The sequence below is a fragment of the Rhinoderma darwinii genome, chromosome 3, assembly GCF_050947455.1.
Source record: "Rhinoderma darwinii isolate aRhiDar2 chromosome 3, aRhiDar2.hap1, whole genome shotgun sequence".
Lineage (NCBI taxonomy): Eukaryota > Metazoa > Chordata > Amphibia > Anura > Rhinodermatidae > Rhinoderma > Rhinoderma darwinii.
The window spans coordinates 176,879,199-176,904,140 of record NC_134689.1 but is presented as its reverse complement, the minus strand read 5'-3'; the positions used below and the strand labels follow the sequence as shown (position 1 = coordinate 176,904,140).

At 43.2% G+C, this 24,942-nt stretch overlaps 2 protein-coding genes across 3 annotated transcripts in view; both read left to right on the top strand.

Moving 5' to 3' along the window:
• The window catches only part of IMMP2L (inner mitochondrial membrane peptidase subunit 2), a 1,017,993-nt gene that overhangs the window by 118,334 nt on the left and 874,717 nt on the right, over window positions 1–24,942 (top strand). The window lies entirely within an intron of this gene.
• Window positions 14,070–15,134, top strand: LOC142747924 (C-C chemokine receptor type 4-like). The gene has a single exon (XM_075855035.1). It carries the CDS (start codon window positions 14,070–14,072, stop codon window positions 15,132–15,134), a length of 1,065 nt encoding a protein of 354 aa, XP_075711150.1.

Sequence of the window (24,942 nt, the reverse complement as noted above, 5' to 3'; positions counted from 1 at the left end):
AATTACAGTTTTGAAAAATAATTTGTCCTCTTCCCCTGCAACGTGTCCTTTAGCTAGTCATTATGATCTTGATACTTCTATCTGGTTTTGCCTGTGTTCAGTGACAACTTATATATGATTTTGCTTCACATTATTAGAAGCTCTCTGGACAGTACAATTTTTATTGTACAAAGCAAAATAATGACCCTAAGAAATAAGTTATGCGGGTAACCATTGCCATAACTATAATAACCCCTTTATTAAATGCAATTCTTTCCATGCACGCAGTATACCTCTCTCCTTGTGTCAGAACTTCAGGGATGAAGACTAAGGCCCCCTTCACACGCTGCAGATTTTGTGCTTGCTGCAGAAACAATCCCATTCAGATGAATGGAACTGCTATTTAATCGCAGAAATTTCTGCAACAAAATCTGGAGCGTGTGCAGGGGGCCTAAGAATCCCTGAACACGCTTCAATAATGCGTATGATTCGCCAATATCTTGCTCACATGACTATTCACTTATGGTCTTGAAAAATATCCAATGATATGTGTGCACATATGGCGATTCCTCAATATTGTTATAAATATATAATCGTTTTCAGATGGTACAGAGGCAGCCACAGATAGAAAAGATGAAGATGTCCGCTTCTTTATTCACCAACACGTCATGCACCTAGCAATGTTTCGGCTTAATGTGAGCCTTTCTCAGCAGTGTGAACATTACATTTATAGTGCAATATATACCCTGACAGGGCGTGTACAGTTTAGATAGGCGCCTTTAGGGTCAATGCACACAATGCGTATTACGTGCGGTTGTGTCTCGCGTGGCAAAACCGCAGCGTAATACAGTACCAGCATGGTCAATGAGATTCCAGGAAATCTCTTGTACACGCTGCAGTATTTTTATGCACGTAAATCGACCTGCTGTGCGAATTTTAAAATCCGCAGCATGTCAATTTATCTTGTGTTTCTGCTTGGGAATTGTATCTGACTACTGCTGAGGAAAATCGCACCAAACCCGCAGCATGAAAACGCACCGATTTACGCAGCTAAACATAAAAACCGCACCGAAAAACGCGTGATCTGGTGCGGTTTTTACCTGCGAATTTCCTGCATATTTCCTGGGTTTTGGTGCGTATATTTTTTATGTATCCTAAAAAAAGAATATGCCGAACTGTGGCTGCTGGGGAACAGCAGCAAAGGATACAATCTCCCTCATAGAATTGATGCCGCATGACTCACGGCGTCCTATGATCTCTACTGCGCATGTCTTCAAATCCCACAAACGCTTTTATGCATGTCTGTTAATATTCATATCAATAATGTTATTGCGCATGACACAAACAATCTCCAAAGGTATTGCGCCTGTCCATGGATACAATTCGCATGCCTAAAGGGTCCCCAATACTTAAAAAATTGAAGCGAAACAATTGTCTCGCTTCATTGAGCCCACCCCTCAGAGTAGCTCATTGGACAATTTATAGGTAATTGGCTCCATGGTTATGGAGCGTCCAATTCTCATGGCAACCCAATATGCTGATCAGCATCAAGTTCCATACAACATAGAGGCACAGAGTAAAAAATTGGAAAGTAGCATGATAACCAGCACAGAATAGATGAACATTCAGGCCACCAAATCTCCGCTGCTCTACCAACGCTGTCCCCAACATTCTCAAGACCAACTATAAATAAACCAAAGGCAGTGTAAATGACGCAATAACGCAGCATATATAATAAAAATAAGGTCAAGTCAGAAAAACGGACATCCACCAACTTCAGAATCTTTAGAGAATTTTTTTATGTATAAAGGAGAAGCCAGCGCTCGCGTGTATTCACCACAGCCGGATCCCGTAGGGTGCGCGCGCACGCTGTGCCTGCTCTTAAAGGGGCAGTGTGCGCACCGGACCTCGTTCATGAAACTTGACCCGTGAGTACTCTAGACTATGAGGGGTCCAGCCCCCTACTTCTATGCCTGAGCTTTGTTGTGTACTCCTAGTCTGCCTTTCATATGACCCCCGAGTTTTTTCTGCTCCAAGAGTTCCTGTTTCTGTATCCTATACTTGTATCCTGATCTAGTGCCGTGCTGTGCTGTATACCACGCCTGTCTTGCTTCTCCACGCCTGACGTCTACCTGCTGCCAAGTTCCTGCCAAGCCTGCCTTGCTACTGTCCGAGCTGCCACAGGTACCTATACGAACTATAGACTTTGACTTGCATGAACCCAACGTGACACTGGGACTGTGAATTTGATTTCCATGGAATGACGACGAGTTAGTGCTTTGGAATATTTCAGTTTTTATTTGTTAGACAAGACACTGCAGACATCCTTTACACATAGCTGAATTAAATCTAATAGGAAAAAGTTAATAGGGGAAATTTATAACCGATTGTGCCTGCAAATATGTTGCCTATGGCGATCAATCAAGCTTCTTCTTAGCAATGCTGTACAAGAAACAGAGCAATATATGGGAGCGTAGTGCAGCTATCGTTTGCATTTAGGAAATGAATGCTTTGGCCTTATCAGCTAGTCATAATAAAACACAGGCAGGTGGAATACACTGCAGTAGAAGTCCTTATGTATATGTAATAACAGTAAAAAAGTACCAGAAGTGCAGCCATAAAAGATTAAGCATCCTAGATTTTAAAATGGACATATTTCAACACTGTATAAAAATGAAGCAAAAAATGATTGTAACAATATTAATCTTATAACTAGCTATTTTCCCTAAGCTAACTTGGCAGAAAAATTAACCAGCGGCCTACTGTTCCCTGCCAGCTGGTAGAGCTAAAATATTTTTATTCAACTTCAGAGCTTTGTAATATTGGGAGGATTGTAGGCTATAATTAAAGTACATCGCCACTATTCCATTATAAAATAAAGACAGACTCATGTAATCTGAGACTGCAGAGCGATAAATGTAAACTGACTAAGAAAGCAGTCATTGTGAATGTGCTGTGCTGCACAATATACTGTACACGGGCAGGGTAGGTATACACAAGCTTCTGATCACCTCCTTCTCCTGATAGACTCTTGCGGCTGTCTTCGTTTTCTGCATAGGATTTGGGAGACTTGAGCTGATCAGCCGTAGACACCACCAACACCAAAGAGGTTGACTGCACAAAAAATAAATAAAAACATCACAGATATTTATTACAGAATGACCAAAGCTAAATCTTCACTTTAGTATATTTGCTAATACAGTACATTAAAGGGATACCTTCTGCACAGAGACATATAAATGTATGGCATGGGCACAGGAACTGAACACAGAAGGTGTCAGCCGTAAGGGTATGTTCACACGCAGTGACCAAAAACGTCTGAAAATACGGAGCTGTTTTCAGGCGAAAACAGCTCCTGATTTTCAGAAGTTTTTTTTAACAACTCGCCGTATTTTGGCAGCGACGCGTAAAATTACACCTCGTGGGAACAGAACACCGTAAAACCCATTCAACCCATTGAAAGCAATGGGCAGATGTTTGTAGGCGTAATGGAGCAGTTTTTTCAGGCATAATTCGAGGCCCGAATTACGCCTGAAAACACTGTGTGTGAACATACCCTAATACATAATCATTGCCATCGCTTTGGGTTACATACGACTTTTTGATTACTGTTCTGTATTTTGGAAGTTGATATTAAAAACAGAAGTTCTGGTCATTTAAATTTTTTAATGCGCTTTTCACTGTGCAGGGTAAACAACATGATGATAATTTTATGAGTTTTTTCCCCATAATAAAGCTTTTTGTAAGGGAAAAACAAAGTTACTTTTGTTTACTTTGAATTTCCTTTTTTTTATTTTTTATTTTATTGATCATTTAAAAAATCAATAAATAAAAAATATATATATATATATATATATATATATATATATATATATATATTAGTCTCCGCCTATTAGACCGCAGTCGCAGATCTGGTGAAAAATGGCAGACAAAATAGTATAGCACACTGCAGTTTTGTTTATCAAAGCGATGGTTTAAAACCCATTGGTGTCCGTCATGAGATGCATCTGGTGCTTCCTATAACTGAGCATAAAAATTGAAAAATACAAAAGCAGATGTGAACCCAGCCTAAGAGATGCTCTGAATTACTTTATTTTCCAGCTGACCTGTATTCATACAACTTGATGTACCTGCGCACATTGAGGGATATTTTTTCAGTGCCAGTGCACTGTGCAAGTGGTGCTCTAGTATCTCTCGCCCATGTAGGATGCACTAGATTTATCAACAGGGCATAGATGAATCTGGCTGAAGCTAAAAGCATTGCCAGGTCGGAAATAGCTTTTTTTTTTACCACCGACTTTCTAATTAGAAAAATGGTGCAATATCTTTTTTTAAATGAGATTTGTACTCAGGGCAGTGGGGCTTTTTCAATATGTTTTTGCTACAAAATTGGGGTAAATATATTATAGATAATCTGCCTTGTTAAATATATGAGGCAGGTAGAATTGCCCACCAATTTTACAAAAATAACCCAAAAAAGGAAATATCTGTTTGCACTTTAGAAATGACCACATCTGTAAAATACACAAGCATTTGCCTAAAACTGACGTGGAATTAACACCTATGACCTGGCGCGTAACTAGGAAAGACTGGGGCCCCCCCTCCCCTTGGTGCCACACACAAACCCCCCTTGTAGATAGTGCCCCCTTGTAGATTCTACCACACAGTGCCCCCTTGTAGATAGTTCCCCCCTGTAGATAATGCCATACAGCCCCTCTGCAGATTGTGCTATACAGCCCCCCTCCTGTAGATAGCGCCATACAGCCCCCCTCCTGTAGATAGCGCCATACAGCACCAACCACTCCAAAATAAGAAAATTGCCTTTTTCCTAGTTAAAGGGGTTGTCCCACAAAACACATGTATCCCCTATCCACAGGATAGGGGATACATGTGTGATCGCTTCAGGTCCGACTACTGGGACACCCAGCAATAAGGAGAACGGGGAACCGAAAGTTCCCCGAAGTGCTCCATGAGAAGCATGGGACTACTGGGGGTCTGTGTCCAGCTTGTGTATCCGGAAGCTCCATAGAAATGAATGGAGCGCCGGCCACGCATGCACACAAGCCCCTTGCAGATGATGCCCCACACAGCCCCCTTGTAGCTGATGCCCCACACAGCCCCCTTGTAGCTGATGCCCCACGCAGCCCCCTTGTAGCTGATGCCCCACGCAGCCCCCTTGTAGCTGATGCCCCACGCAGCCCCCTTGTAGCTGATGCCCCACGCAGCCCCCTTGTAGCTGATGCCCCACGCAGCCCCCTTGTAGCTGATGCCCCACGCAGCCCCCTTGTAGCTGATGCCCCACGCAGCCCCCTTGTAGATGATGCCCCACGCAGCCCCCTTGTAGATGATGCCCCACGCAGCCCCCTTGTAGATGATGCCCCACGCAGCCCCCTTGTAGATGATGCCCCACGCAGCCCCCTTGTAGATGATGCCCCACGCAGCCCCCTTGTAGATGATGCCCCACGCAGCCCCCTTGTAGATGATGCCCCACGCAGCCCCCTTGTAGATGATGCCCCACGCAGCCCCCTTGTAGATGATGCCCCAAGCAGCCCCCTTGTAGATGATGCCCCACGCAGCCCCCTTGTAGATGATGCCCCACGCAGCCCCCTTGTAGATGGTGCCCCACGCAGCCCCCTTGTAGATGATGCCCCACGCAGCCCCCTTGTAGATGATGCCCCACGCAGCCCCCTTGTAGATGATGCCCCACGCAGCCCCCTTGTAGATGATGCCCCACGCAGCCCCCTTGTAGATGATGCCCCACGCAGCCCCCTTGTAGATGATGCCCCACGCAGCCCCCTTGTAGATGATGCCCCACGCAGCCCCCTTGTAGATGATGCCCCACGCAGCCCCCTTGTAGATGATGCCCCACGCAGCCCCCTTGTAGATGATGCCCCACGCAGCCCCCTTGTAGATGATGCCCCACGTAGCCCCCTTGTAGATGATGCCCCACGCAGCCCCCTTGTAGATGATGCCCCACGCAGCCCCCTTGTAGATGATGCCCCACGCAGCCCCCTAGTAGATGATGCCCCACACAGCCTTCCTGTATATGATGCCCCACACAGCCTTCCTGTAGATGATGCCCCACACAGCCTTCCTGTAGATGATGCCCCACACAGCCTTCCTGTAGATGGTGCCCCACACAGCCTCCCTGTAGATGGTGCCCCACACAGCCTCCCTGTAGATGGTGCCCCACACAGCCTCCCTGTAGATGGTGCCCCACACAGCCTCCCTGTAGATGGTGCCCCACACAGCCTCCCTGTAGATGGTGCCCCACACAGCCTCCCTGTAGATGGTGCCCCACACAGCCTCCCTGTAGATGGTGCCCCACACAGCCTCCCTGTAGATGGTGCCCCACACAGCCTCCCTGTAGATGGTGCCCCACACAGCCTCCCTGTAGATGGTGCCCCACACAGCCTCCCTGTAGATGGTGCCCCACACAGCCTCCCTGTAGATGGTGCCCCACACAGCCTCCCTGTAGATGGTGCCCCACACAGCCTCCCTGTAGATGGTGCCCCACACAGCCTCCCTGTAGATGGTGACCCACACAGCCGCCCTGTAGAGGATGCCATACACAGCCCCCCTGTAGAGGATGCCACATACACCCCCGTATAGATATAGCCATTGTGGCTCCCTCTATGAATGGAATACCCAGCCAGGCGTCGGCAATACTCTTGCCGGGGATTCCGGCGCTCCATGTGGAGCCCCTGACTTCATTGTGCATGTATGGACAGTGTCGTAGTCAGTGGCTACCTCTATGACCCGAATCCCCAGCCAGGCGTTGGCAATGCTCTGGCCGGTGGTGATTCCGCTGCAGGAGGTGCCCCCCTGACGTCACTGCCCTTATTTGGACAGGGAAGTCATGGGCTACTCCTGGAGCGCCAGAATCCCCGTCCAAAACGTTGTTGACGCCCTGGCCAGGAATTCCGCTCTTAGAGAGAGCCCTGACTTCACTATCCATATAATTTCGTACTTGGTACATGTGCACATACAGAAAACATTTTCAGTTCTGAGATTTCTGATAACTTTGAGTCTGCCTTAGTTCATCACTTTGCATGAACTATAATTCTTTTGTGCAATTTATGGTCTTGGCGTAAAAAGCCCCCACAAAATATATAATTTAAAAGTGTAACCATTCTTACCCAACTGGCTTCTTCCAACTAGCTTCTTCCAACCCATAGGGTAAAGAGCATCGAAGTGAGAATCCCTGCTATCTACTTTCAAGTCCTGCAACCGGTATAACACAATGTATCAGTTTTGCCCTAACTGTTTCTTTAAGTTGCTTATAATAAAATAGTGACTGTCATGGTGCCCCCCATAGCAGTGACAGTCACAGTGTCCCCAAAACAGTCACAAGAAGATGTAGTAGCTGTATTTTGACCACTGTGTCTTTCTGTACCTTTGAGAAATAGATAAGAATGTATGTGCCCAATGGGTGCGGACCACACAAAACTGCATCGTAGGCCAGATGCTGACTGGTTGTGGTGGACCTCTGCTCCAGACTCACTTGTAGTCAAATGTTTACTAAAACTATATTTATTTCCTAACCTGATATTGATGTTTGTTTTTGTTTTGTTTTTTTGAAAATTCGATTTTTATTAATTTTCCAAATAAACAGGGTAAATAAGGCACGCATTGTACTACATAATTCATACATCTACAAGTACATTATCATTATCTAGTAAAAAGGCATTGGGTAGGAGGGGAAGAGAAAGTATACAAGAGTATAACTGAGCATAAATTTGCATAACATATCATAGTGCAGTACCAACAGCATCAACTTGAGTGTGGTTTGCCTAGTATATGCATCAGAAACCATTACAATTACTTGAATAAAATGGTGGTACAAACAATCAAAAATGTCTGAACTGTAAACAGCTGATCACCATAAATTCCTGTATGTGATCACGTGGAGGCCATAGCCTGAAAGAGAGTCCATGGGAGCCAATCTGACAATCTTGAACGAGCTCCTGGGAATCTAGCGTCATAAATTGTTCCATTTTACATGCATGGGATATTGCCTAAATAATTTCTCATAGTAATGGGGTGGCAGGGGACTTCCACTGCCTGGCTATAACTAAATGTGTGGCTAATGACCACTGCTTTATCCTTTGGGAGGCAGTTTTCTCCTAGAAAGCACAAAGCTAGTGCTGGGTTAGGCAAAATCAAGTGTGTAGTCACTGCATGTATGAAAGAAAATACGGAGATCCACAAGGATTTGATTGCCGGGCATGCCCACCACATGTGGAAATAAGTCCCCTTAAGGTCGCATCCCCTCCAGCAGGTGTCTGTATAGGAGCCACCCATTTTAGCGAATTTAGGTGGGGTATAGTACCATCGAAGGAACAACTTCTGCGCTGTCTCCCAATGAGCTATTCCATGACATATCTTTTTGACCCAAGAGAGGTCATGTTTCCAATCTAGTAAGGAAAAATGCTCGTCAATGTCTAATTCCTAAGTCAACATATGGGAGGATTTTTCTAACGAGTTAGGCTCAAAAAAGGAATAGTAGAATGTTGAAATGACTTTTGTGTGCCTAGGGGATAATGAAAAAAAGGATATAGGCAGCCTTAGGTCATTGGGGTAGTGACATCTACAGGAGCTAAAGCGTGTCTATTTTTTAGAAATTAGTAAAAGTCACTTTCAGGGACATAAAAATTTAGTCTTGAGCCCCACAAAGTCAGCCAATACTCCATCAAAATAAATGTCACCTATTTTCGAAATGCCCAAGGCCTCCCATGTGGATAAGTAAAGATGTGGAACAAGAGTATTTATGAATCGTAGGGGCAGAACCAAGATAGACACCATACTGGCCAAGTCAAACGACCATATAGATGTAACGTGTGACCACGCTGTAATCGCTGCTTTTATGCAAGCCACTTTTTGAGGGCGTAGTATGGAGATTAGGGGAGCTTTCACTAGCGTCGTCTCTATGGACACGCATCGTTTATGTGTAGAAGAGGACCACCAGTATTTGAGCTGGTCAAGAACCACAGCATAATAGTATCTTTTAATGTCTGTGTCTCCCATGCCACCATTCACTTATGGTTTAGAGATTGTGGAGAATTTTATTTTAGCTTGAGACCCTACCCATATGTAACGATTTAGGATGGACTTTAGTTTGGTAAGAAATGTCATGGGGATAAGGACAGGCATTGTGCTGAATAGATACAGAATACGTGGGCGAATCATCATTTTTAGAACTGCTATTCGACCTGCCCAGGATATGAATGGTTTGCAGAAGCAAGCTATCGAGTTAGGGTTGTCCGTCAGTAGAGGGGTAAAGTTTTTTGTGACGGTGCGTGAGCTCGGGCTAGTTAATAAAGTACCCAAATAAGGGATATGTGAATCGTTTCATTGGAAAGGAAAAGAGGTCTCTATCGTGGCTTTAGTACATGAGTCTAAACCGACATTGAGCATTAGTGATTTGGAATTGTTGAATTTGTAAAAGGAGATACGACCGAAGTCATGTAGGAGGGTTAAAGCATGTCGTAGGGAAGTGGTCGGATTGGTTACCGCTAATATCACATCATTGGCGTAAAGGCCAATTTTGTGCTCCTGTTGTCCTACTTTCACACCTTGAACACCTGGGGTATTTCTAACCAGTTCTGCTAAAGGCTCCATCATTAGCAAAATAGAAGAGGCAAGAGGGGGCACCCCTGTCATGTCCCATTGGTAATACAGAAGGAGCTGGAAATACATCCAGACGAGGAAACCTTCGCGGAAGGGGTCGAATACAATGCTAGAATAGCAGATATTTTATACTTCCATAAAACCAAATTTGACTAATGTTGCTTCCAGAAAACCCAAATGAACGCGGTCGAACGCCTTCTCTGTATCCAAGGCGAGGAGCAGAGAATGAGTCCGAGTGAGCTCACCAGCCCTAATGATATTTAAGAATTGTCTTGTTCCATCAGCAGCCTGTCTATGCAGGACAAAACCCACCTGGTCAGGATGAATCAAAGTGGGTAGTACATCTACAAGGCGAGTGGATAATATTTTCGCTTAGAGTTTGATGTCTGTGTTCAACAGGGAAATGGTGCGGAAATTCGCAGGAGTGTTAAGCTCCTTACCTGATTTAGGCAAAGTAATTATAAGAGCTTCCAGAATCTTAGAGGGGAATGAACCACTACTCATAGCCAGATTAAACACTGACACCAAATGTGGAGCAAGGGTCTTCACATATTTTTTGTAATAGCCATTTGAGGGACTATCCGGGCCCGGAGATTTAAAGGCTTTTAGGGATTTTATGGCTTGTGACACTTCATCTACAGTGATGGGGGAAGAAATCTTATCTTCCTGGTACTGGGGAAGGTGGGGAAGAGAGGCTGGAGGGTATTACCGTCTTGGTGCAGGTTATAGAGTGAATTATAGTATGAGGCAAATTGGTCCACTATCTTTTGAGGGTGGGAAACGTTATTCCCCTGAGAGTCTAAGAGGTAACTTATTTTCTGTTTAGACCTGACATGTTTTAGCTGCTTAGCAAAAAGAGCACCAGAACGATTGGCATGCGTATAAAAGTTTATCTGAACTTTCTTAAACATAAAGTCAAATTTGTGTGCTAGGAGCAAACGAAGCTCCGAGCGTAATTTAGCTAAGTCGGAGGTATGTTGAGCGGAAGGCGAAGCCTTATTTTGGGCTTCCAAGAGTTTAATTTGAGAAGTCAGGGAATTCAATTCCTTGTCTCTTTTCTTTTTAACTTGGGCATATGATTTTAGAAAACATACCCCTTATGCACATTCCAAACCGAAGACATATTAGGGACTGAATTTAAATTGTTGTGGAAATAGTCCTCTAGTTCAGATATTAGTGAGTGCTGGTATTCCGAATGTGATAGTATGTATGCGTTGAGCCTCCGTGGGGAAGTGGGGGAATTGGAGATAGTTTCATTGAGGGTGAGCGTGATCAGGGCATGGGCAGACCACGCGGTGGTGCCGATCTCGGTATGAAGTACATCTTGCAAATCTTGTTTCTCTATCCGGGAATATGAGGAATGTACATGTGAAAAAAGATGTCATCTAGTTCAGATCTGTGGTGACAACACCAGGCATCATACAGTGACAGTTTATTCAGTAGAGGAATAAGGGCCAATGGAGATCTCTGTGAAAGAGATGAGGAGTCTATCGAAGGGTCGATTATTAAGTTAAAGTCTCCTCCAATAATCAAAATTCCTCGTTTAATATGTTCGTTTTTTTAATGAGAGGAAAAAAATGTGTATTGTCTATTGTGAGGACAATAAATATTTACAAGAGTGTAAGATGCATTATTAATGTCACAAACTACTATAATGAATCTGCCCAAAGGATCAGTAAATGCAGAGTGGAGCATGAAAGCCACCGAGTCCTTGATCGCTATCAAAACCCCTCTCTTTTTCATATCACTGTCTGAGGCCAAAAAAACATGAGGAAATTTAGGGTGAGTGCACTTTGGTTGTTTACCGTGGAGGAAATGTGTTTCCTGGGCATAAAATATTTTGCTGTGCGAGGAATGAGCTTTGTTCCAGAGCATATTACGCTTGAATGGGCTGTTTAGGCTGCAGCGTCCATGGCCGCGTACAGTCTGGTTTACTCACACCCCGGCAGCCGCAGCCATGGATCCGTGAGCGATGGCTCGTATCTCCTTCCCAGGAGACGTCACTTCCGCTCCGGTCCGCTGTGTCCCGTAGGGTGCGCGCACAAGGGAAATCATCATCATCAACTGTCCATGATTTCCTTGACTAAAAGAAGGGCCCTGTCCCTTTGCTCATTGCCTGAGCGATGTTCGTTTTCACAGGTTAGTCTTGCAAATGGTCCCTTAGTGTTATCCTGTTCCTGTTGTTAGCCATGCTCTGCTACCCGTATCCTGTATCCCGTGCTGTATCCTTGTTCCTGAGCCTGTTAGTGTTGGAGTCTCATCCTATTGCACCTGCTGTCGTCTGCCACGTCCAGTGTCATCTGCCATGTCCAGTGTTATCCGCCATGTCTGGCATAACCTGCTGCACCTGCTGTCATCCGCCACATCTGGCGTAACCTGCTGCACCCACCTCCATCTGTACTAAAGCATCAGCCACTGTCTGGACTATTCAGGTACCCTAGTGCGGGACTTTGTATTGCTTGGGGGCTCTGTTTGGCCAGCTGCCTCCCCGCTACAGCGGTGCGGGCTAGTGGGTCCACATACCCACAGACCGTGACATAGGCCCTTAACATTTAGAGATACTATTGAGATCGGCATGAGTTCGAGGAAAAAAATGCCTGACTAGTGACATACCCAACAGCAGTAAGCTAAAAACAGTGCAAATAGTGATTGCCGGCAAGGCTTCAATATATAGCATATAATACATTCAAGTAGACAACATCGTAAAGGGAAAAAAATATAATAAAACCATAAAACAGAAAATACAGTAGTCACCAGTCGTTATACGCACAGTAGGTGATGGGTAGTGGGGTGGTATAAACAGTTGTAACTGACTTCGGATTACAAATTGAACACGAAACAACTATGTTTAATGCCTAGTAAGGGTACAATGTGAATGCAGTCAAGAGTGACGACCCTTCCTAATCGCAGTCCAGTCTACACAGACGTAACGGTATAAGAAGCACCATTCCGAGTGATGAACAGCTTTGCCGGGAATCCCATCTGTATCTGATATCAGTTTTGCGAAGAGACTAGGTCACAGGATAAAATCTGCGGCGCGGTACATATAAACTTTGTCGTATGGAATGGGGGGGGGTTCCCTTCCTTCTGCACTCCGCCAGCAGCTTTTCTTTAATCTAATGGAAGTGGACACGAGCAAGCACATCCCGAGGGGCAGATTTTGCTTTGGGAATTCTGTGCACTCTATGGTGAAATCTAGAGAAGAGCAAGTTGGGAGCTGTAGTCGAAAGAGCTGTGTGTGCCAGGTCAGGTGGGGAGACGTCCTCCGATATATCTCAGAACTTTATATTGTTTCTACTGGACCTGTCTTCTAGGTCCACAAACTTTTCTTTAAACCGACTTAACTCCTCTTCCAATATAGAATGTGTATCTATCAGCTCGATATGAGCAGTGAAGAAATTCCCCATTTTGTTTTCAATATGTGCTGTGCGAGTGCCCAGATTGTCAATGTTCTTTTGCAGTTGTAAAGCGACAGCATTAAAATCTTTTGAGATGTCTCTGTGAAGAGAAAGCAGCATGTCTTTCCGAACATTAGCAATAAGGGGGCCTTCTCGTCCTATATATATGCATCAAGTCCTGATGATGCCATAGAGATGGAGGACATGACAGCGTGATTTGAATGTGCACTTCTTTGTGTGCTGGGCCCTTTCCATTAGAAGAAAGCAAGGGAGAGTTAGGGGCGCCTCTCTCGCCCAGATCTGCGGAGCTGCTGATAGAAGAGACAGGAGAAGAAGCGGAGGGGCCAGAACCCGGCAGTTCATCACTGTGTCGTCCAGCTCTCGGAGAGGCTACAGGGGAGGTAGGCGCAGCAGCATGGATGAGCTGCTCGGCGCCATCTTGTGACAAGCCTGGGCCAAAGAACTCGGTCAGCTTCCGTGGGGCTGCCGGCTTCGTTTTCCTCCTCACCGTGTATGGGAAGTACGGAAAGGTTCACTTACTATGTGGGTGAATTTTTGCAGCTGTATGTGGGCTGTTTGTGAAGCTATAAGCCGCTAGTAACCCTCATGGTAGCGGGAGCTCAGCAGAATGCGGACATCTCGTTTAGCGGCCGGACTCCTCCCCCCTGATATTGATTTTTACTTCAACATTGATTCACTGCATTTAAAATTGTCAAATTTAGCTAAACATTGTAAATCACATGCAGAATGCAATATGCAAGTCACAAACAAAATATCCTCCTCTAATCTCTCGTTAAGTTTCATAGGAAGTGCTTGCTATAAATACGCAAACACTAAGATTGGTGTGAAGAGGAAATATTTATTTAGTCTCTTAGAACATAGAATGATCACACTTTTGAAGTGCTAACCAAGAAATAAAGGTTTGTAGCTGCTTACCACTCTGAAAAGTAAGTATGCATCCCATTATACAGACCTAGAACCTTACACCATGGATATTACTGGACAGGGAGGTAAAATGTTACTACCTTTTTATCCTTTTATTTTTATATTGCAGAAAATAAAATGGATACTACAGAGGAAACATTGTCAAATAAAACAGCGGAATATGACTATGGGGATTCCACAATCTACTATGTAAAAAATTTTGACGCAATGGATTCTGTTTTCAAGCCAACTCTATACAGCATTATATTTTTTTGCGGACTTGTTGGGAATGCCTTGGTATTGTGGATTTTAATATGTTTTAAAAAGATTAACTCATTAACTGACCTTTATCTACTCAATTTGGCTGTTTCTGACTTGATGTTTATATTTTCATTACCATTTGTGGTGTATCAACTCCTCAATCAATGGGTGTTTGGCGAAGTTTTGTGCAAAATGTTATCTGCAATGTATTTCATTGGATTTTTTAGCGGAATATTCTTTATTACAGTCCTAAGTGTAGATCGGTATCTAGCTATTGTGCACGTTGTGTTATCACTCAAGTTTAGAACGATGAATCTAGGACTGATTGTTACATTTGTTGTGTGGACTTGTTCTTTTCTATTGTCTGCAACAAATTTTGTGTTTCACAGAGTAGAGACCAATAATGGCTTCACTGATTGTACAATTTCTTATCCAGAAGAGCAGGAGGAAATTTGGACACTCCTGTCATACTTTCAGGTCAATATTTTTGGTTTACTTATCCCTCTGGTCATTTTAGTTTTCTGTTACTCACAGATTATCAGAAATTTACACAACAGCAGGAGTATGCAGAAGAAATATGCTGTGAAATTGATCTTTATACTTGTCCTTGTGTTCTTTATATTTTGGTCTCCTTATAACCTAGTCATTTTTTTAAGAATATTACACAAGTTTGGTGCATTTGGTGATTCCAGTTATGAAGACAAGTTTAAAACCGCAATGGAAATATCTCAGACAATATCTTTTTTACATTGCTGTTTAAATCCTATCATTTACACTTTTGCTGGAGACAATTTTAAGAAGCATCTTTTCCGTATGTTTAACAAGCTGTTCAAGTACATGCATGTAAACAGAAGGTGTGGATCATCTGAATATGCCAGTGTTGATCGATCATCCTTTACTGGAAGAGAAACACAATCCTTTTCTTCAGATACAATAATTTGAATTTATCAATTGATGGAAAAGTGTTGATGTCTAAAAACTTGTGTAGAGATGTGTTGTGAAAAGATTCCTGTGTAGATTAAAATATTTAGTTGATATTGACATAGAATGCTTGCTTAAAATGGGGGAACAAGTTTTCTATGTATTCCCATGTAGAGCATTTTTGGCATCGGATATGCCATAAATGCTTAAAGGAGTTGTCCACTTTCTGAAAACTGACCTATCCACCGGTCATCAGTATATAGTCGGTGCATGTCCGACATCCGGACCCCGCACCGATCCACAGCTCCTGGCTCCCTCCGTGCACCGGATGTTTGGAACGGGATGCAGTAGTTTGAGCCGGAAGCAGATGGCTCCGACCACTGCATAGCGGCCGTTCGGCGGAACTGCAGCTCTGCTCCTATTCACTTGAATAGGAACAGAGCTGCAATACCGCCGAATGGCCACTATTCTTTGACAGGAGCCATCTGCTTCCGGCAGCATTATGCGGCGTCCGGAGGCAGCCGGAGTGCCGGATCGGTGCTGGGTTCGGGTGTCGACTACGATAGGTCATCTGTTTTCAGAAAGTGGAAAACACCTTTAATATTTGGGGGTCCCACCACTAGGACCATCAGCTGTCGAGGGTCCCATGATCTATTTGCCGAATCAAATCGGCTATCGTCAGCCATTTTTATTTTTACTTTAGTGGGGAAGTGTGTCTTTCCTTTAATTTCAATAAAAAGTGTCTGCTTTGAAATGGCGAATAGGATTCACGGAACCCCTATACTCCTGGTCAGTGAGGGTCCTGGATGTGGGACTCCTACCTATCAGGCATTTATGACACATCCTGTGGAAGATGGGAATACCCCTTTAATATAATATCTAATTTTACAGCAGCTCATCCTCAATACAGTAAAACTGCAGAAACTGTTGATAAGGTTTCTGCCGCTGCCCTGCAAGCTACTTTTTGTAATTGTGAACTTTTGAAATTAATTAACCTTTAGGAGCTTGTTCAGAAAGTGAGCAGATAAGGCCATGGCCAAGGGATATTATTTTAGTCTATAGAGTTCTTCCAGCTCACTTTACAGTTCATGATTTCTTCCCTGGCACAGCTAGAAAGTTACCATCTTTACGTGTTTTTTGTTTTGTTTTTTTAAATAATTAAAGCATTGTCCTCCAGATGTCAGTAGAGCTTTTGATAAACATTTTAAATTCTTTTCTGTTTTTTTGTTGATTACATTATATGGAAAACAATTAGATCACTATTTTATGTCATATCACCCCTTTTTAAGGGCTTATTCAAATGAACAAGTGTAAACTCAGACATAAAAAAAGAACTGCAGTTTTTCACGTCCGAGTCGCACCTGTGCGGGACCCGTTTTCACGGATCCCTCATAGACGTGAGTCTATTGAGTGTTCGGTGAATACAGACGAAAATAGGACACGTCCTATTTTTTCACGGACCCTTCACACGGTCCGTTAAAACCATGGCCGTGTGAACAGCCCAATTGAATTGCATGAGTCGGTGTTCTGTCCGTTTTTTTAACGGACAACACATAGACGTATGATACGATCATCTGAATAAGCCCTAAGTAAAAGAGATAAGTGAGTTTTTTTGTTGGCTTTATATGTGTTGCACTTCTATATACTCATTAAAATAAGTTTAGTCTATCACTATATTATGTTGTATTTTCAGAGAAAAATTTAGCTGTTTCCTTTTTATCTACTATTTTTAGAATGTACTAACTGTTCATTAATCTGTGCAAAACTTGCTTGAATTGTTTGAATTAGGGATGCACGATGCTTCGAAACTTCGATACTGTTTAGATGCTATGCACCCTCAAACGGTTCGATACCATTATTTCATGTATTTCTATACTAAGCTATGCCGCCGCACAGCTTAGCAGTGTAACACATGAATGTATGACAGTGGAACTTCGGCTGTGTAATACAGCCAGTGCCCCGCTCCTGAGTCCTGACAAGTGCCCGCCGTCAGCATGATGTAATGCGACCAGTGCTGCACTAATGAGCGGCACTGAAGACCGAACATGGCGGATGCACTGCGAAATACCCCCATGTTCTGTCTTCAATGCCCGCGCTCATTAGTACTGACCGCGTGTGCACTTATTGTCTGGAGCGGGGAAATGGCTGTATTACACAGCCGCTACCCCGATCTAACCGCGGAGATGAGAGAAACCTCTCATCTCTGCCGCTATTCCCCTGAATGCTGCGATCAAAGCTGACCGGAGCATTCAACGGGTAAATGAGAAGGGGGGATGCCCCTTGGATCGCGTCACAGGGATTTCCTGTTTGAGGGACGTACCATATATGGGCAGACGGCCCAGGATCCATTGTAGGAACCCAAGGCTGTTTTACCATATTTCCTGTTGTTAGGGCATACTTAGGTATGTCCTAACAACTGTCTGTGTACTGTCCATATACAGGCTAATGTACTGGCATACAGATATATGCCAGTACATTAAAGTTTAAAAATATAAAGTAATGTTAAATAACAAAAATACACATACAACTTTTTTACAATAAACATTAAAATAAGTCTCAATACATAAAATATACACATTCGGTATTGGCGCGGCCGTAATAACCTGCACAACTAAATTTTTGCGTAATTTATGATGTGTACACTGTAAAAAAATAAAAATAAAAACCGCTTTCTTTCACTTATTGTGAGGTACGTGGTGTGATGAATTTAACCTCCATGTGCCTCACATTAATAGTTATTAATCCCATCATGTACCTTACATATTAACCCATTATGACTGAGAAACATGATGGGGTTAATTACTATTAATGTGAGGCACATTCAAAATTCATCATCCTCGTTCCCCACATCAGAAAATGGAAGAACTTATCGGTATTGAAGTCCAAATTCTGGTATCGTGACAACCCTAGTTTGAAGAAAATAGCCACAGGTAATGTATCGTGTATGTAGAAGAGAAATACTGGGGGATTTAGAAAGCAAAATACACTCGAATACTGTCACTAATTCTGTCACTAATTGTGGCATATATCACATTTAGGGTATGTTCACACGGCCTATTTACGGACATAATTCGGGCGTTTTTGCCCCAAATTACGTCCGAAAATAGAGCTTCAATAGCGCTGACAAACATCTGCCCATTGAAAGCAATGGGCAGACGTTTGTCTGTTCACACGAGGCGTAATTTACGCGCCGCTGTCAAATGACGGCGCGTAAATAGACGCCCGCGTCAAAGAAGTGACCTGTCACTTCTTTGGGCGTAATTGGAGCCGTTATTCATTGACTCCAATGAATAGCAGCGCTAATTACGCCCGTAATGGACGTGGCATTCAAGCGCCTGCACATGCCGTTACGGCTGAAATTACGGGGATTTTTTCAGGCTGAAACATCCCCGTAATTTCAGCCGTAACGGACGCCCTCGTGTGAACATACCCTTATATGTGTTTTCGATACCTTTTACATATCAATCAACCGTTTGAAAAGTGTCTCCTAAAAATGGCATGCTTGCAGCTTCAGGTATAGGTTTAATGCTTCTTCATAGTACCTGCTCCAGAGTTCAACTAAATGCAGTGCAATTCATACAAGAGTTTTTACAATAAATATTAAAATATGTCTCAATACATAAAATATACACATATTTGGTATTGTCGCGGCCGTAATAACCTCACAACAATTGTTTTGCATCATATATGATGTGTACGCTGTAAAAAAATAAAATAAAAACTGCTTTCTATCACTTATTGTGGGGCACAAGGTGTGATGAATTTAACCTCCATGTGCCTCACATTAATAGTAATTAACCCCATCATGTACCTTACGTATTAACCCATTATGACAAGAAACATGATGGGGTTAATTACTAGTAATGTGAGGCGAATTCAAAATTCATCACACCACGCGCCTCACATCACAAAATGGAAGAACTTTTTTTTTCTTTTTTTATTACTGTTGGCAAAGTATCGTTTTGGTATCGAAATCGCAATACTAAACGAAGCATCGTTATCGAAGTCCAAATTCTGGTATCGTGACATCCCTAGTGGAGACTACCCAAAAGGGACTCCATTCATGAAACTACAACACATGTAGAATTAATCTAGGGGTGTAGAGAGCATTTTGAACCCCACAGGTGTTTCATAGAATTGATCAGTGAAAATAAAAATAAAAAATCCCTTTTCTTCACAAAGACGTATCTTTAGCTAAAAAAAATAATTCATTTTCTCAACAAATAAAGGAAAAAAATAACCCAAATATTTGTAAAGCAATTTCTCCCGACTGCGGAAATATCCCATTTGTGGTCAAAGACTGTTTTTTGGGCACACGGCGAGGCTCAGAAGGGAACGAGCTGCATTTGGCTTTTGGAGTGCAGATTTTGCTGGATTGGTTTCTGGTCGATATGTCGCATTTGCAAAGCCCCTGTGGGACCAAAACAGTGTAAACCCCCAGAAGCATTTTGGAAACTACACCCCTCAAGGTATTGACCTAGGCGTGTAGTGAGCATGTTAACCCCGCAGGTGTTTTGCATAAATTACTGTGCATTCGATGTTGCAGAGGGAAAATTGGATTTTTTTTTGCATAGATATGCCATTATGTGGTGCCCAGCTTGTGCCACCATAAGAAGACAGCTCTGTAATTATTATGCTGTGTTTCCCAGTTTTGGAATAACCCTATATGTGGCCCTAATCTTTTGCCTGGACAGTCGACCAGGCTCAGGAGTGAAAGAGTACCATGCGAAGTTGTGGCCTAATTTGGCAAGTATTGGTTCACAATTGCAGGGCTCTGATGTGAAATAATAAAATAAACTCCTGAGAAGTGAACCCATTTTGGAAACTTCACCCCTCAAGGCATTTATTAAGGGGTGTAGTGAGCATTTTCAGCCCACAGGTCTTTTCCATAAATGATTGCGCTGTGGATGGTGCAAAGTAAAAATGAAAATTTTTCCCCAGATATGCCATTCCAGTGGAAAATATGTCATGCCCAGCTTATGCTGCTGGAGACACACACCATAAAAATTGTTAAAAGGGTTCTCCCGGGTATGGTGATGCCATGTATGTGAAAGTAAACTGCTATTTGGGCACGCTGTAGTGCTCAGGAGGGAGCACCATTTGTCTTTTGGAGCGTGGGTTTGCTTGGTAGTAGTTTTTGAGTTTTACTAATATTTTAGTTTATAATGTGGGGGCACATGTAAGCTGGGCAGAGTACATCAGGGGCATAGTCAGGCGGTATAATAATAGGGTAAAATAATCCATAGATGTGTGTTACGCTGTGAAGCAATACTTTATGCACAGACTAGTGTCGCACTGATAAATGGTGTCTTTTTTTTTATCCCCCTTTTGGACCACTCTGCACTCCATAACTTTTTAATTTTTTAGTCGACAGAGGGCTTTATGAGGGCTTGTTTTTTGCGACACGAGCTATCGTTGTTAGGGTATGTTCACACACACTAATTTCGGACGTAATTCGGGCGTTTTTGCCCCGAATTACGTCCGAAAAATGCGGCTTGAAAGCGTTGACAAACATCTGCCCATTGAAAGCAATGGGCTGACGTTTGTCTGTTCACACGAGGCGTATATTTACGCGCTGCTGTCAAAAGACGGCGCGTAAATAGACGCCCGCGTCAAAGAAGTGACCTGTCACTTCTTGGGGTGTAATTGGAGCCGTTATTCATTGACTCCAATGAAAAGCAGCGCCAATTACGTCCGTAATGGACGCGGCGTTCAAGTGCCTGCACATGCCGTTACGGCTGAAATTACGGGGATGTTTTAATAGCTGTCGTGTGAACATACCCTTATAGGTACCATTTTTGGATACATGCGACTTTTTTCACTTTTTATTCCAATTTTTGTAGGGCAAAGTGACCAAAAATAAATAAATTCTGGCATTGTTTTTTACGTGCATTTTTACGCCGTTCACCGCGTGGCATAAATAACATAATATTTTTATAGTTCAGGCCGTTACCAAATATGGTTTATTTATTTTTCAATAATAAATGACTTGATAAGGGAAAAAGGGCGATCAGGTTTTTTTTATTACATGAAACTTTTGATATATTTATTACAACTTTTTTTTTCGCTTTTCTATAGTCCCACTTGGAGACTTGAAGGTCCAAATGTCAGATTATTTTTCTAATACTAGTCATTCACTGACAGCAAATCGATTAGGCTTCGCCTCCAGGCGGGGGCTAATCGGTTTCCGTAATGGCAGAGCAGCAGGCCATTTTTAGGCCTCCTGTTCCCATTGCAGCAGTCGGCAGCCTTGCTTTAGCATGGCAGGGCTGCCGATCTGCTCCACAAAGATGCAGCGATCTCTTTCGATCACTGCATCTAAGAGGTTAATTTCAGGAATTGGAGCTAGCTCCAGTTCCTGCCGTTACAGGTGGAAGTCAGCTGTAACTTTTATTACCGGGATATTAATTGGTGTCATGGTTCGACTTCAACTGTAAAAGGGAGACATTTCCTCAACCTGTTGCAGGAAAATTTTATGGGCCAGTTTGTGGAAGACCCGACTAGAGGTGAAGCTCTGTTGGATATGGTCATTTCTAATAATGCAGAGTTTGTTCGGAATGTCAATGTTCGTGAAAACCTTGGTAACAGTGATCACACTATATTTATATTTTACCTATACTGTAAAAAACAAACACAGGCTGGGAGGGAAAAAACACTTAATTTTAAGAAGGCCAATTTCCCCAGGATGAGGGCTGCAATTCAGGACATAGACTGGAGAGAACTAATGTCAAGTAATACTACAAATGATAAATGGGAGATCTTAAAATCTACTTTGTATAATTATAGTGAAAAATGTATTCCTATAGGTAACAAGTATAAACGACTAAAATTAAACCCCATATGACTTACAACTTCTGTAAACAGGGCAATATATGACAAAAAAAAGGGCATTTGAAAAATACAGATCTGAGGATACAGCTGTAGCCTTTGTAAATAATAAAATCTGCAAACAAATAATATCAGCAAAAATACAAAATGAAAGGCAGGTGGCAAAGGATATTAAAACAATTCCCAAAATATTCTTCAAGTATATAAATGCAAAGAAGCCAAGGTCTGAACATGTAGGACGCCTAAATATTGGTAATGGGGAGATGGTCACAGGGGATCAAGAGAAGGCAGAGTAGCTCTGTATATACAACAGAAGAAAGAGCAGCTGATGTAGCCGGTGCCAGTGCTGTTAATACTTCAATTAATATACTGAATTGGCTGAATGTAGATATGGTCCAAACTAAATAAAATAAAATAAATGTGCACAAGACCCTTGGACCAGATGGGTTACACCCTAGAGTTCTTAAAGAGCTTAGTTCAGTTATTTCTGTCCTCTTCTCCATAATATTTAGAGATTCTCTATTGACTGGTATAGTGCCAAGAGACTGGCGCAGGGCAAATGTGGTGCCTATTTTCAAAAAGGGCTCTTTGTCTTCCCTGGGTAATTATAGACACGTTAGCTTTACATCAATCATGGAAATAATGGTTGTGGAGCTATTGAGGGACTATATACAGGATTATGTGACAAAAAATAGTATTACAAGTGACATCCAGCATGGTTTTACTAAGGACAGAAGTTGTCAAACCAACCGGATTTGTTTTTATGAAGAGGTGAGCAGAAGCCTAGACAGAGGGGCCGCTGTGGATATAGTGTTTTGGACTTTGCAAAGGCATTTGACACTGTCCCTCATACACGTCTAATGGGTAAATTAAGGACTATAGGTTTAGAAAGCATAGTTTGTAATTGGATTGAGAATTTGCTCAAGGACCGTATCCAGAGTGTTGTCGTCAATGATTCCTACTTTGAATGGTCCCCGGTTATAAGTAGTGTAGCCCAGGGTTCAGTTCTGGGGCCACTATTATTCAACTTATTTATTAATGCTATAGAGGATGGGTGTAGTGTTCATGGCCGCGGGTCGTCGGATTTACTCGGATCTGTGAGCGCTGGTCCCCATCTCCTTCCTAGGTGACACCAGCGCTCACTTCCGCTGTGTCCCGTAGGGTGCGCGCGCACACGTTCCTGCTCTTAAAGGGCCAGCGCACGCACATGTAAACAACCACTATCATCAACTCACATGATTTCCTGGACTATAAGTGGGCCACCGCCCTTCTGATCCTTGCCTTAGCGTTTGTCATATCCTAGTTTGTCTTAGCAAATGGTCTCCTAGTGTTTTCCAGTTCCAGTGTTCCCTGTTCCTGTATCCCATATCCTGTATCCCGTGCTATCCTGTTCTAGTGCCGTGCTGTGCTGTAGTCATGCTGTGCTGTATCTACTCCTGTCCTGCTCCTCCACACCTGACGTCTACGTGCAGCCTAGTCCCAGCCGAGCCTGCCTTGCTACTGTCCGAGCTGCCACAGGTACCTTATACGAACTGTGACCTGCACCCTGTTGGCCAGCTGCCATACTGCCAAGGCGGTACGGCCCAGTGGGTCCACGAACCCAACGTGACAATGGGATTAATAGCACTATTTCTATTTTTGCAGATGACACCAAGTTATGTAGTATTGTTCGGTCAATAGAAGATGTTAGTAAATTGCAAGCTAATTTTGACGCACTGAGTGTTTGGAAATCCACTTGGCAAATGAGGTTTAAGATAAATGTAAAGTTATGCATCTGGGTACCAACAATCTGCATGCATCATATGTCTTAGGCTATGTTCACACGGGGTATTTTGACGAGTTTTTTTGACGCGGAAACCGAGTCGCAAAACTCGGCAAAAACGGCCCGAAAATGCCTCCCATTGATTTCAATGGGAGGCGTCGGCGTCTTTTTCCCGCGAGCAGTAAAACTGCCTCGTGGGAAAAAGAAGCGACATGCCCTATCTTCGGGCGCTTCCGCCTCTGACCTCCCTTTGACTTCAATGGGAGGCAGAGAAAGCGTATTTCGCGCTGTTTTATGCCCGCGGCGCTCAATGGCCGCGGGCGAAAAACGGCGCGAATATCGGCGTGCAGGGAGAGGAATATCTGCCTCAAACTTCCAAACGGAATTTTGAGGCAGATATTCCTCCTGCAAAATACCCCGTGTGAACATAGCCTTAGAGGGAGCTAAACTGGGAGAGTCACTTGTTGTGAAGGATCTGGGTGTACTTGTAGATCATAAACGAAATAACAGCATGCAATGTCAATCCACTGTTCCAAAGGCCAGCAAGATATTGTCATGTATTAAAAGAGGCATGGACTCGCGGGACAGGGATATAATATTACCACTTTACAAAGCATTAGTAAGGCCTCATCTAGAATATGCAGTTCAGTTCTGGGCCCCAGTTCATAGAAAGGATGCCCTGGAGTTGGAAAAAATACAAAATAGAGCAATGAAACTAATAAGGAGCATGAAGAATCTAAGCTATGAGGAAAGATTAATAGAATTAAACCTATTTAGTCTTGAAAAGAGGCGACTAAGGGGGGACATGATTAACTTATATAAATATATGAATGGCAGATACAAAAAATATGGTGAAATACTGTTCTATGTAAAACCCCCTCAAAAAACAAGGGGGCACTCCCTCTGTCTGGAGGATAAAAAGGTTCAACCTGCAGAGGCGACAAGCCTTCTTTACTGTGAGAACTGTGAATTTATGGAATAGTCTACTGCAGGAGCTGGTCACAGCAAGGACAGTAGATGGCTTTTAAAAAGGCTTAGATCATTTCCTAGACCGAAAAAATATCAGCTCCTATGTCAGGTGTATACATTTTTTTACCATCCCTTGGTTGAACTTGATGGACATGTCATTACTAACTATGTAACATACAGCTGATATCCACCGCTGGTGATGCGGGCTCAGATCTTGAGCCGGCGCCATCTTGCCGGCGGTTACTTAAGCCTTTTAGGCCCCGCCTCCAG

Bases quoted from the DNA above. Each gene is read 5' to 3' on its own strand.
- LOC142747924 (XM_075855035.1), top strand. From the start codon at position 14,070: ATGGATACTACAGAGGAAACATTGTCAAATAAAACAGCGGAATATGAC.